Consider the following 13,487-nt stretch of genomic DNA (forward strand, 5'->3'; position numbering starts at 1 on the left):
TGGCATTTAAGAGCTTTAATAGCAGGAAATTGGAGATGGTGATGTAGCGTCTAATTCTCCCAGTCATTTGGCTGCTTTTTATTTCACGTGCCTCGGGAGACGCGGTCACCAGTGACAGTGAGGAAGATTTGTATTCGTTTAATAAACCAGGAATTAAATTACATTGACATGTTCAGCATCCGCACCATCTCTGTGCCTTGACGTTACCATGGAAACCACAATGGCTTCTGCAAAAAAGCAGCATATGGGTCAATATCAATGTTTTTTATTTATTTTTTTTTTTTTTTGTTTTATTATTTCCGTAGCCACGTTTTTGTCTGTTTTGTTAGGGGTTTTAATAATTCTGCCTTTTATACAGTATTAAAAAAAAACAAAAACAAACAAACAAAAAAACAACAACAACAACATGTGCAGTGCATTCACATTTTCCCAAGGGATTCTTTTCATTTTGATCTCTACGAGGGTAAAACGGTGAAGATACTGAAGCTGGATCCATTCATAGCTGAGATTCTCATAAGTGGGAGTGATCTAATTAAAAATAATCTAGAACACAATTATGGATTTTTTATTTTGCTTCCTGATTATTTTCCCGATTGTATGGTTTATGATTTCTCGGTTTGCTTTTAAATAAAGTCCGCTACCCAGAGTTCATCTTTTGTTTAAAAGGAACTTCCCAGTCCATGCGAAAAGCAGTCCAGAATCTTTTTATTTTTTCTGTCTTTGTGTTGCTCGCTCATCTCCTTGTGCAGCCATGTGATCCACTATGCCACGTACGTGTAGACTTTACGATCCTCCGGTGTCCGGGCCAAATATTCTCTTTCTATAAGTCCTTCAATGCGCTTTTTAATGACCACAGGGCTCGGCAGGAAGCGTGCCCTCAGCTGCTGGGTCACCTGCCGGGACACAACCAAACAGACCATTAGAAATTTGCAGGGACATTTTTTGAAATTCATAAAGAAAATAAAAATACAAAACAACACAAAGAACACACGCTCACCTCTGCTACCAGTACGTTGTGCTGCATCTTCTTCCTGGATTTCATGATGCGTACGATGGCAGCCTCAATTTCGTGTTTCCTGTCATCATCTACTTTCTGCCGCGTCTCCTTGCGCTCTGGGTCCGACTCGCCTTGCTTAGCAGCAACTGCAGGAGACGGATTCAAAGAGTTTGTAAAGCACTTTTCGAAATAAAACAAAATCTATATTTAGATCACTTCAGATTGCAAAAGTACTCAGATAACCTCTCAATATTAAGGCTTGATTCAACTAACATTTTATAAAAATCATCCTAAATCATCCTAAAAGAACAACAACAACAAAAAAAAAAAACTGCAGTGTTAAGGAAAACTATTACAAGTAGTTTTCATTAATTGAAGAAAAGCTGAAAATGATATATATATATATATATATATATATATATATATATATATATATATAAAATGAAAAAAACAAATGTTGCCTTGGCATCTATTTATGAAATAAAAAGTTTTATTTTGTAGTGCTAAAATTCTGAAAACTAAAACTGAATCAAAAGCACCTAAAATAAATTTAAACTAGAATTAAAATGAAAAATATATTAATAAAAGCTAATTTAATAAGTACTTTAATCGCAAAAAAAAAAACTAATGTATTAAATATGTACGTGCTAAAAATTAGTTTCTCTGCTTTTAGGTGTAAACTAACATACAGTTGAATCTAAAGCTTACAAAAAGTCCAGTGTTGAACTGATTTCTTTCAGATGATCACTCTATGTCAACCATTCATTCTGAGTCAACAGCGCCTCCTTGTGGCAGCACAATACCTGTTTGTATTTTGACTCTGTGCAGTTTGGAGGTAAACTGGTCGTTGACTGTAAACACATGGCCGCTCTCGATCTCTTTACTCTTGGGCTCTTTCGTGAGAACTCTCTGGGTGGGTTTCCCGCAGGCTAAAGACTGCAGGGCCCGGACCAGCTCTCGCTCGGGGATGTCTGTCTCCTGCTGGATCTCCTAAAGGGTTAAAGAAGGGTCGACATGGGTGAAGGTTAAACTGATTGGATAAGCAGGGCATTTAGATCAGAAAAACAGTTGGATAGGAGGTTTTACCTCAAAGGTAAACTTCTCTCTGTTGTTGAAGAGCATGAGGATGGTCATCTGGAAGGTGGACACCTGCAGAATGTGCTTCCGTGTGTTTGAGCCTGTTAGCAAAGCCCCGCCGACACCAACATCTGAGCCATCCTCCTAAAGAAAGAAGGAGAGAGAGAGGGAGAGTCATTTAACCATTTATTTAATAAATAATTATAACCATTTATTACAAACAACCAACATGTGAGAAAGAGTCCAATGACAAGAAATCGTTCAGTCCTCACTTAAAGAAAAAAATGCTGCATGAAGCAACAAAATCACAGCCAATCAGAAGAACATATTTGATGTTTAATATGCGGTTATATGGAGGAGGATTTTAGACCAATGATATTCCACTGAGGGTGGAGCTACTCAGCATAGCAGGATAGAAATAAAAACCAAGTAAATGATAATACATCATGTGATCTCGTCACAGTCATGGCTGGTTTAAACTTTTCAAGGTTATAGATATATATGTATATATTTTAAATTATATATGTACATGTGTATAACTCATGAAATGCAATTGCAAAAATACAAATTTCATCATTGAATAACTATAAGTATATTTTTTAAAATAAAGTTTACAATTTAAACATTCTCTATCCAAGTCTATCCATACACATGATTATTGATTTTAAATATTTAAGTATATGAAATGTATTTTTTATAAAGTATATTCTATACACACATACATACCTACATACACTTTCATAAAGTGTGGATATATATATATATATATATATATATATATATACACACACACATACATATTTCATTTTACTATACAATGTTATTGCAATGTATTACAGTAGTTATGATATTTTGTAATCGGGTATTAAAGGTACAACTGTCATGAAATGCAATATCTATAAAATATATTTTTTATATTATATAATATATTATTCATTTATTATTCAAGTCTGTGCATGTCTGTACCTTCTTGATGGCGCCGTGGAAGGTGGCGTTGAGGTCTGCAGAACCCATGTGGTGCTGGAGTGTGAGCTGCCTGCCGCTGTGCTTAGCCAAATAAAACCTGCAGAGAGTATAACTCGCATGAAACCAAGGTACAAGTGGAGACATATCTGACATACAGACACACTTCATGAGAGTTTAAAGATTAGCCGCTTCTTCTGATTCTGTACCCTGACAGTTTAACTCATACAATTTTATAAATACTGTAAAACTGAAACTGAAAAGAGAACAAAGTCTGATCATTTAGGGTGTAGAGGTGAGTCGTACCTTCTGAAGACCTCAAAAGCATGGCGTGGGGAGGGTGGGATGTTGCATTTTGGAGTGGCTGACTGCGTGGGCCAGTAACCTGTGGTCAGAACTCTCACTGTGAGATCAACACCACAGAGAGACCCCTGCAACATCAAGACAAACCACACAGTTTTGCATTTGCATTGTTTCAGTGTTCTTCTTCTGCAAATGTGGACTTGGAGTGAATAGGCCCTTAGGATGCAGTAATTATAGTCTGCTTATTTTAACAACAGCACAAGTCAAAGTGGAATGTGTGTGTGTGTGCATATGCACCTGTGATGTCTGCAGGTGGTGGCGGAATTCATCCATAGTGGTATTAGAGATGCTCATATCCCTAAACATGCCCTCCAGTTTAGAGGTGAACTGACAACCACACTCCGTCTGAGAGAGAGAGAGAACATGAGTATAACATTAGACACAGAGGAATACAGTGAATAAGAGTAATGAAGGATATGACATTCACCTTTAGTTTGGAGATCATATTTTTCTCAGAGTCATCTGAAACGCTTTTATTGGTCAAGAGTCTTCTAGCCAGGTGCTGTTTGTAGTAACGCTCAAACACGTCCTTCTCCTGCATGAACCTGAACAGTACCATGGCCTTATCCAAGATAGACTCCACCTCCTGTTCTGTCAGCTAAACACAAACACAATTATAAGGAAACAATTAAGAGATCTTACAAATCTTATGGTAACACTTTACAATAAGGTCCCATTAGTTAATGCATTATCTAACAATGATCAACATATGTCACAGTATTTATTAATCTTTTTTAACATTAGTTGATTAAAATCAACTGCGTATTAGTTCATGTAAGCTCAGGTCCATTGAGTAATATTAAAATATACAACCTTTGATTTTAATAATGCATTAGTAGATAGATGTAGAAGCATTTTTTATTGTTAGTTCATGTTAACAAATATTAACAAATGGAACTTTATTACCATATTTTTATTATTTTAATTAGCTTTTATTTTCTAATTTTTAGTTCTCTTTTTAATTTTAGTTCAAGTTCTAAGAATTTTGTTGTGTGCTTTGGTCATTTTAAATTTACTTATTTTTTTGCAAATACTTCTATTTAGCTTTAATTTTCTTATTTTGGTTTCAGTTTTAGTAATTTTAGAACTTTAACATAACCTTACTTTTATTTCATTAGTTACCAAGGCAACATTTTAAATTTTCATTTAAGTTCTTCAAGTTTGTAATCTGATGTTTATATTTTATTTCAGCTTTATTTAAATGAATATTTTAATAGTTTTAGTTAACTAAACTAAACAACTGTGTTGTTTGTTTATGTGGATGTACATTCATCCATCGATCCATATCTACATTATATAACAACTCATATGCATGACAGTTCTTCCATTTTCACTGGACAGAAGTTGTTAAAATTGTCCATGGAGCAAAATGGTTGTTTTTTTTAATTATGTCTTATCAATATTGAACTAAATATATTGACCAAATTTGTTTTCAAAGACGATAAAGCTAATATCTTACCCCCTTCACTCCTTTCTTGAGTTTGTCGTCGATGAAGAGTGAGAGGTACTCGGGTGATCGGGAATTGAGGTTGAGGAAATACTCAAAGTCTCCAGCGATAGTCTGTTTGAACAGCCTGTCGTTGTTGAAAGACTCCAGCAGGAACCGGTCGAAGCGTGACTTCAAGTCCAACAAACCCTAAATGATTCAGATGAGAAAAATGAGAAAAAGAGCACCCTTACTTCTTACTACAAACCTACAGATTGTTGAGGCTGTTATATGTAAACATTTCCACTAGTCTGATCTCCTTAACTTTGGCAGATTCATTTCCTCATGTTTTTAAATGTGTACCTGGATGTAGTCAACTGGGTTCTTGCCCTCTCCTTCCTCTGACACCAGCGCTTTACCCTGTTCTCTGAGGTACCAGCTCATGCACTCACACATCGTCTTCAGCCCGTTAGGAACCCGACCAAACAACTTATACATGCACGCCAGGTCTGAGAGAGAAGATGAGAGCAACTGAATGAAATACGAAGCAAGAGAGGAAAACAGAAAGCTAGGGATAGATGACAGATCAAAACAAACAGCTGCTCACCTTCCGTCTTTCCATTCTTGAGCATGTGGACCAGTCCCGAGTTCTCCATCTCCACGATGGTCTTCATGTGTTTGGAGATGAGCTCTCTCTCCACCACCTTCACAATGGGCTCCTCTGTCGATTTATCCAGGCAGTGCATCACTCGTTCAATCTCTTCGTTTATCCGAGCCTCCACTTTCTTGATGTAGACGCTGGCGCTGTTCTCTGCTAGAAACTTCTGACTTTCCATCTGCACAGATGGTCAACACAGCCAGTCAAACATAATATAATAATAATTATAATGATAGTCAAAGAGAGTAAAAGCAGTATAAAAGCAGTACCCACCTGGAAGAACTCAGCAGACATGTCTAAAAATGGGATTTCAAAATCCTCCTCGTAGACGGAGCGACCTTCTAGCCCCAAAACCATCAGCATCTGACAGGCATTCCTGATGGCCCCTCTGCCATAAAACATGACAGCACAAACAAGATAAAAACCCATTCCTCTACAACTGTGTATGTGTCAATACACTTACAGCTGAAAGCTTTCATTCTTTAACTGAAGCACTGTAAAGAGAGACAGAATGACAGAAGAACACACCTGTCCACCACCTCTCCCCTGCGTTCTCGAGCGATCATGTCCAGTAGAGTTTGTCTGAGATGATCTCTGATGCAGCCATACCGCACAACCTGATCTCTGAAGATGATCAAGCCGAGATTGTAGACGTTCTCCACGTTATTCTGCTGAACATACACACGGTCCTAGACAGAGAGCGAGAAAGAAAAAATTAATGCTGTTTCAAAACCAGGCTTTGTAGTGTCCCAATTAGGAATGAACCAAAAGGAAAATTCTGGGCCAAAACCAAAACTTCTGGATGCACTTTAATGATTATTTATTATTTTATTAAATAATAAAACATTATTTTGTAAGACTTCATTTAACTAAATTTTAATGATACTGAATTTAAAGAATATAATGCAAGAATAAAAAAAACAAGCCACACTTTTATTTTAAGTAAAACAATAAAATTGGACAGAAAATATATTAATTTTGAATATCAATATATTATTTGAATTCAGTTCTATGCAACAGAATCAGTTTTAACAGATTTTTTTTTGTTTGTTTAATTATCCAAATAATGTTTAGTCCTACAAAGCTATTATTATCAGAGCATGTGAGCAGAGCATTTTGGCACGAGAGGGCAGCGTCATTTTTACCAGTGTTGCCCAACACAACAGCAATTGCAAACAGTAAAGCAAAATAGCACTATTGCAAAATATATTTTCAGCTGTTTTTCTTTTCTTTTCACAGCTGCAGAAATTTCTGTGCATCCCTATTCCCAATTCCTTTCCCCAGTCTTTCTGATTTCCAAAAATATTTTCACGATGTGACACATTTTTGCAGGCCAAAACCCAGAAAAAAAATCTGTTGGTAACACAAGATCAATATTTTTTTTTAATTTTATTCAAAGACATAAAATACATCAATAATACTTGTGATCTTTCAATGATGGTGGCGCTGAAGTCATGTGACTGGTGTACTTCATTCATAGCCTACGTTTAGTTCTTTACCTCTGGCGATTGTATTTAGGCTTCAGCATTCATAAATATCATGTTCACTTATTATCATGAACAAAACATGCATGAAGCATAAACTTTTGTAAGTCACAGAGCTTATTTTCTGCAATAATCCAAATCCTACTGGGTTTTTGTTAAGAGAACCAGAGTGATGTTGGGTAAGTGCAGTGTTCTTTGGTCAGGTCAGTAAATGTTTAGTATAATTAAAACTTTTTAGAAGGTTGTGTGATCCATGAGTCCCTCCCTAAACCACCTAAAAGAAAGACATCAGAACATCTGTTAAGTTACAACCTACCAAAAAAAAAAGTCTAAACAACTTACCATGTACATCAAAATGTCTCTAATCATGACCATGGCAGTCTGATGATCATTCCATGCTTGATTTAACGTCTGCAGGAAGTTGTTATTTAAAGAGTGAAGCACGTCTTCTCGTACCTGAAGACAGGGGAAAAAATAAAGCTGTTATGAGAGCAGCTCAAGCACATGGGTTTCATCCACCTGAGTGTACAATGACATCACCCTGTGAAAAACTCCACTGGGACGGGCAGGTTTCCGCCATCTGCTTCATCTCCAGAACTGACATCATTAACAGCCAGCACCAGAGATAAAACCCCAGGGTCTTCATTAAGCGATATATAAATATATATGAAGTGAAGATGTGAGACAGTGAGATCTTCTCAAATCAATCTGTTCAATTTAAATTCTCATCACATCCATCAAATTCATTAATCAGGTCTTTTTAAGCAGTACGCTGTGGTGAAATCACTGTAACGCCGTCTCGTGGCTTACTGCTTATTTAACTACATTTAACTTCAGCAAGTAAAGATTGTGACACTTTACAGCACTCAAAAGTTGAATCCAGATCTCTAGGACCTCATGTGTTTTCTCTAAGAGTGAGACAGGAGCTCATACTTTGTTGATGAGGTGTTCGGTGACCACCTCTCTGAGGCCCGTGTAGAGCTTCTCCCCATGTTTGTGAAGCACCATGGTGTAGGCGTTCCTGTAGAGCTCCTCAAAGCTCAGCCCACTGTTGTTCTTCCGCTGGATCTCCTGGATGGCGTTCTTCAGAAGATCCCAGATGTTATTCACATACTTCTCATCCATGGTCATCTACAAAAACAAACAAATCAACAAATTAATAAAACATAGAAACGCTTATGACAATTAGATTAAAAACATTTTAGGAGGGATGTGCCTTATCAGCACTGACCAATATTTTTTTTTTATTAAAATTATTAGCATCATTCTAATTGGACCAAGATTTAATAAAACAGTGTGTATTCTCCAATAGAAGCTGCATACTCTTTCTGATTGGAAGTTTGCAAAAGTACTACAAAGTTATTGCATATCTTTCATATTATTACACTTACATATTATAATGCTACGTTATCATTTTAAATGTACATTGACTATAATATGTAAAAACTGAAATAATATACACTTACATATAGCACAAAATCTGCTGTAAACTACCATTAAATGTTTCTGATTATGCTCGGTCTAAGCCTGCATTTATCAAAAATGCAGTAAAAACAGTTACAATGTGAAATATTATAATGTAAAAAAATTAATTTTGAAATGCAAATGTTATTCCTGTGATGAAAGCTGAATTTTCAGCCTCATTACTCCAGTATTCAGTGTCACGTGATCCTTCAGAAATCATGCTAATATGCTGATTTGCTGCTCAAGAAACATAATAATATATATATTTTTTATCAATGTTGGTAACAGTTGGGCTGCAAAATATATTTGTGGAAACCTTGAGACATTTTTGATGGATAGAAAGTTTAAAATAACAGCATTTATATGAAATTTAAATCTTTTGTAAAACCATAAATTTCTTTATTGTCACTTTTGATCAATTTAATGCATATCTGCTTAAAAAAAAAACACCAAAAAAAAAAAAAAGAATAATACTGACCTCAAATTTTTTAACTGTATCATATATATCAACTCAAGTTTTTAGACCCTGAGACTCACTTTGCTCTCTGCACACATCACAACCTTGTAATCACATAAGAGGAGACCTCACTGACTTTATTCAGCACAGGAAACCGCAGGCCGCTTTCTGGGCTCGTTAAAAGTCAAACGACTTACTTACAACATTCAAATGTGCATTTAATGTGCCAGCAGGACTGCAGGTCACTTGCTCGTATTCTCAACCCTTGACACTGGGCCAACAAAAAAAAATTTCCTTCACGACCAAATCTACAGGCCAACTCCAGAGCTCTTGATAGCTTCAAGTGACTCAGCAGAGCTAATCTCACAAAGAACAATTCTTATGGCTAATAATATGTGTCAATTACATTTTTAAACAGCAGTGAGTAATTATGCAAGTCAAAACAACACTTCAGCACAACTCATGCTAATTATAATGCTTGTCACGATGTTAGTAATACAGCTCCTGTGATAAATCAACACACATTGTAGATTCAGACACAGAGAACGCCTCGCTCTCACCCATCTGTCTCTCTCTGTCTGCTAAGACTTAAGACAGAGACTCTGACACTCATCGATCTGTGTAGACTAGTCTATGGATTAATGAAATTAATGTGGGTGAAATCTTTACAAGTGGGTGTGGGTGTGAGTGTGAATGTCCACTTCTTACAACATTTTGCTAAAAGGCTGCCTGAATCACACTTGCTTTGGCAATCGCTGGATTCTGCGGAAGAGAGTTGCACTTTTGAAAAAGTTAAGATAACACAAAGAACAACCAGTTTTTCCATGAACAGGAATCCCTGAAGCAAAACGTGTGCATGTGTGTCATGCAAATAAGTAGGCCTAGGTTTCCAAACTGGATTTCTGTAGGATCAGGTCATGTTGATACAAAGCACTGATAATGAAAGTCCAGAGAGTCTTTGAAGAGTAAGTCATCCTTGCTTAATAAAAGTATCCATTTCTTAAAACTTTTGAATGGCAGTTTATGTAAACTACAAAACAACTTGGCACATTTCTATAAAATGATGAATCTTGGAACAGTGACCCAATGTGACTGAAGGGCGTGAAGAAGAGTTAAAAGTCAGATCACAAAATTACAGGTGACAATCTTCAGTAACAGGACTCAATGTTACGCTGAGTTTTGGAGGTCGAACAAAGCAAGAACAACCAGAAGAATCATACGTGGTTAGGTCTGAATTAACTAAGTAATGTGCAGTAAACTATTTTGAAAATGACAGCAAGCACCAAGCTTCTGTATGCTACTGATTTTGACAAAAATATGTCCATGACACCATGACCTTTAATAAGGAACAGCATGCTCATGTTTCAAGGCACAATGAAAAGCTAAAGAGAAAATTGACAAACAATTAGAATGCAGAAGAGAGCTGAGAGAATGTGGGGTGTATCGGGTGAGAATACAGGCCACATATTGAGATAATACTATTATAGCCGCGTTTCCACCGCAGGAACTTTACCCAGGACCTAGGGACTTTGGGCTGGTACTCGGTGTGTTTCCACCGCAGGAACCAGGAACTAAATAAAGTTCCGGGTAAAAAAAATGCCCCTCAGAAAGTCCCTGCTGGCGAAGTAGTACTTTTTCAAAGTTACGGAACTTTCAGGGGCGGGACTTGGGTGCTAAACATGCTAATTGGTTGAGTTCACGCAGCATTGTGATTTCAACCACCATTTATTCGGATCATTTTCAAAATATTACTGTTATTATGTCATGATATGTAATTTTTTAAAAGTATTTCAGGCGAGAATATAGTTGTTTAAAACTCAAATCTGCGGTTTATTTATCAAGACAGCACCTATTTAAAAATGTGTTTTGCCGATTTCGGAGACGGTCACCTCCACGCGATCAGCGGGAGCTCAGTGATCATGTATCCGCCGAGAGCACTCTCAACTCGGCTAGACCTTCTGATATGTGCCGCTGGCTCTGATGTCTCTTTAGTGGTTATACATAAAATATAATTCGTTTTGAGTAAATCTAACATGTAATCTTTGGTCTGTATTCAACTTATCTATATGTTAAAATGAAAATAAAAAAGGCAAATTTATATAATATTTATATAATATTTTGTTTCATTGTAATGGCTGTATACATTTTTTTTCTCTAAACTAAGCACATTTCTGCGGCTATTATTATCTTCAAATGAAAACGAAAGGAGGCAGTGGTATTTGATATCCTATTTCATTTTATTGTAAATATACAGTGAGGAAAATGCAGTAGCCAAGGCGATCTGACTGATGTTATCAAGTACGCTGCTGTTTGCAGAATTACCGGACTTGCGTCGTCCAGTCCGCGGGAGATCACACTCCCGAGTCAAATGCGCAAAGTCCGAACCACCAAGGATGCAAGTCCAAAATCAGTGTACTTTGTATTGAGAAACTCGCGCAGACCTACGTCACCAGACTATTTGCCTAATCTTCCCGGTACTTTAGACCGCGGTGGAAACACAGAAAGCAACAGGTCTGGGGGAGAAAAAGTTCCTGGTACAAATGTTCCGGGTAATTTCGATGGAAACGCGGTATGATGACAAAGTAAAGGCAGCTGTGAGACTTCTAAAGAATTCCTCGGACAGGGTAAGACACATCCAACCCAACAAGTAGAACAAGTAGCCTAAACGCAGCTTCCGAATGAGATCTTATCCGAACCAAAATGCCATTTACCGAGTCCTGCGGACATGCTGACAAGTGTCAGGGGGTTTCCAGACCTTCAAGAGAAGAATATTTCCGATACACAAACAGAAAATAACTGCATGCAAACATTCTCACTTCTCTGCATATTATCAAGTAATTCTGACCTAGTTCATTCCATCAGAGCATCACCAACACACTGACAGTCCTGCAATGCACATAATTTGTTCTGAGTGGAGCTAATAAAAGAACAGAAAATTGCAGAATATTGCAGAGAGATGCAAGTCATACTGATGCAAAGTGTGCTGCAGTGACTGTGAAAGTCAAAAACACAGCTGTTGAGGACATCAGTCATCAGTGTGATAATCTACACAACACTAACAAACCCCTATGACACCTGACAACTATCCAAACCTGAGACTTTCAAAACGGGGTCCGGGGAACACCAGGGGGCTAAAAAAGAGTGCTAAGAGGTTTGTAAAAATAAATAAATAAAAAGACTAAAATAAATAATAAAAATTGATAAAAATAAAAAATTCTTAAAATGAGATGTGCACACAGTACAGCTGATGGGCACCATTAACTTCCATAGCAGGAAAAAAAATTACATACTAACATTTTTCAAAATATCTTCTTTTGTGTTCAACAGAGGAAAGAGACTCATACAGGTTTGGAATAAGTGGAGGGTGAGGAAATGATGACAGAATTTTCATTCTGGAAGTGAACTAATCCTTTAAATTTTCCATAATATAACCGTCTTTATACATAAAAACATATTAGCTGCCTTTCAAATTTAACAAAACACAGCACCAACCAGTGACAAGAAACTAAATTAACCAGACAACAAAACAATAACAATCAGTTTAGTAATATATACAGCACCAATGACAATAAAAAAAAAAAGAAAAGGGAAAAAAATTAATCATCATCACCACAAACAACGATCAGTTACAGCAAAAAACACAACATCAAACATTTAAGTGGCAACAAAACAGCAACGGGCCAGTCTGACAACTCAAGACCCCAAACCAGATCAAAACACTGAGAAAAAAAACAGCAGATCAAAAGGAAAGACTTCATGTTCTCTGAAGGATATACAGTGCTGTACATATCTACAGTTTTATGGTCAAAACATAAAGACCCTGTATGAAAGAATCTTTGAGTTTTGAACACTTTCTACACTGTCTGTTTCCTTAATTAAAATCACTTATCTCTCTAATAACTGAGACATATCAACATCTTTAAAACCCTGGCGCTGATATTATCACGAATTGACACATTTTCTATTCCGTAGTCTCTGTAAATCTCTAAAACCCAACCTCAAAACACGTAAACCTGCTGTGGCCTGCTGCTCTGACCGATCCCCGGCTCTCGAGTTCTCCCCGCGACCGCCTGAGGCGCGCTCATCTCGGCTGATACTCACGGGAAAGGCGCGGATCCGCATTTTGGTGTCCTTCTTGGTGCCGGGTTTGAGGTTGGACATGTTTGGGTTTGGGAGCGATGCCATCAACAGATGTTAGGGTGGGTGTGTTGAGGGGAAACACGGACAAATCTCGCCCTCTTTCCCCCCCAGGTTTGAGTCCCTGTAGCTTACTCTCTCCCTCTGTCTCTACAGCGATGGCGGACGGCTGGATGACATCTCGCGAGAGTGATGATTGTTCTAACAGGAATGCGTCCAATATCGCGAGAAAGGGGGCCAGCTGGGGCTGACATGTGGTAAACAGCAGTCTGGCGCTGAAGAACTAACAACTTTCTTGGATTCACCGGTATCGTAGTTTAAAACAATATCATGAAGTGTGATAATGAGTCATTATCACACTTCGATGTCATTAGATGTCATTATTAATGACATCTAACTTCATTGGTGTGTTATGGGAGTATTTCTTAGATTTAGTTTCCTAATATTACTATATCTAGGAT

General features: G+C 37.2%; 2 protein-coding genes across 2 annotated transcripts in view; one reads left to right on the forward strand and one right to left on the reverse strand.

The window, feature by feature from the left end:
- Positions 1 to 13,245, reverse strand: LOC109102102 (cullin-3-B-like). Its single transcript, XM_042711152.1, has 16 exons — positions 12,991 to 13,245; positions 7,902 to 8,099; positions 7,311 to 7,424; positions 6,013 to 6,173; positions 5,758 to 5,872; positions 5,434 to 5,662; positions 5,190 to 5,335; positions 4,860 to 5,036; positions 3,828 to 3,998; positions 3,638 to 3,745; positions 3,344 to 3,468; positions 3,041 to 3,137; positions 2,084 to 2,218; positions 1,801 to 1,987; positions 998 to 1,143; positions 1 to 893 (listed from the first exon to the last, which is right to left on the reverse strand). Exons 1-16 carry the CDS (start codon positions 13,072 to 13,074, stop codon positions 762 to 764), a joined length of 2,325 nt encoding a protein of 774 aa, XP_042567086.1. The 5' UTR covers positions 13,075 to 13,245; the 3' UTR covers positions 1 to 761.
- Positions 13,246 to 13,277: 32 nt separating this feature from the next.
- The window catches only part of LOC109057239 (muscleblind-like protein 1), a 64,845-nt gene continuing 64,635 nt past the window's right edge, over positions 13,278 to 13,487 (forward strand). Inside the window, exon 1 of the mRNA XM_042711183.1 lies at positions 13,278 to 13,333. The gene's annotated coding sequence lies outside the window, so the exon portion shown is untranslated. The remainder of the gene's footprint in view (positions 13,334 to 13,487) is intronic.

The sequence above is a fragment of the Cyprinus carpio genome, chromosome A2, assembly GCF_018340385.1.
Source record: "Cyprinus carpio isolate SPL01 chromosome A2, ASM1834038v1, whole genome shotgun sequence".
Lineage (NCBI taxonomy): Eukaryota > Metazoa > Chordata > Actinopteri > Cypriniformes > Cyprinidae > Cyprinus > Cyprinus carpio.

What these genes read in the sequence shown, in the direction of transcription:
- LOC109102102 (XM_042711152.1), bottom strand. Translation starts at nt 13,074, where the DNA reads ATGGCATCGCTCCCAAACCCAAACATGTCCAACCTCAAACCCGGCACC. An exon ending in TGCGGATCCGCGCCTTTCCC is followed by an intron (nt 8,100 to 12,990) that starts GTGAGTATCAGC and finishes TTGTTTTTGTAG; the next exon opens with ATGACCATGGATGAGAAGTA. An exon ending in ACCACCTGCAGACATCACAG is followed by an intron (nt 3,469 to 3,637) that starts GTGCATATGCAC and finishes TTGATGTTGCAG; the next exon opens with GGGTCTCTCTGTGGTGTTGA.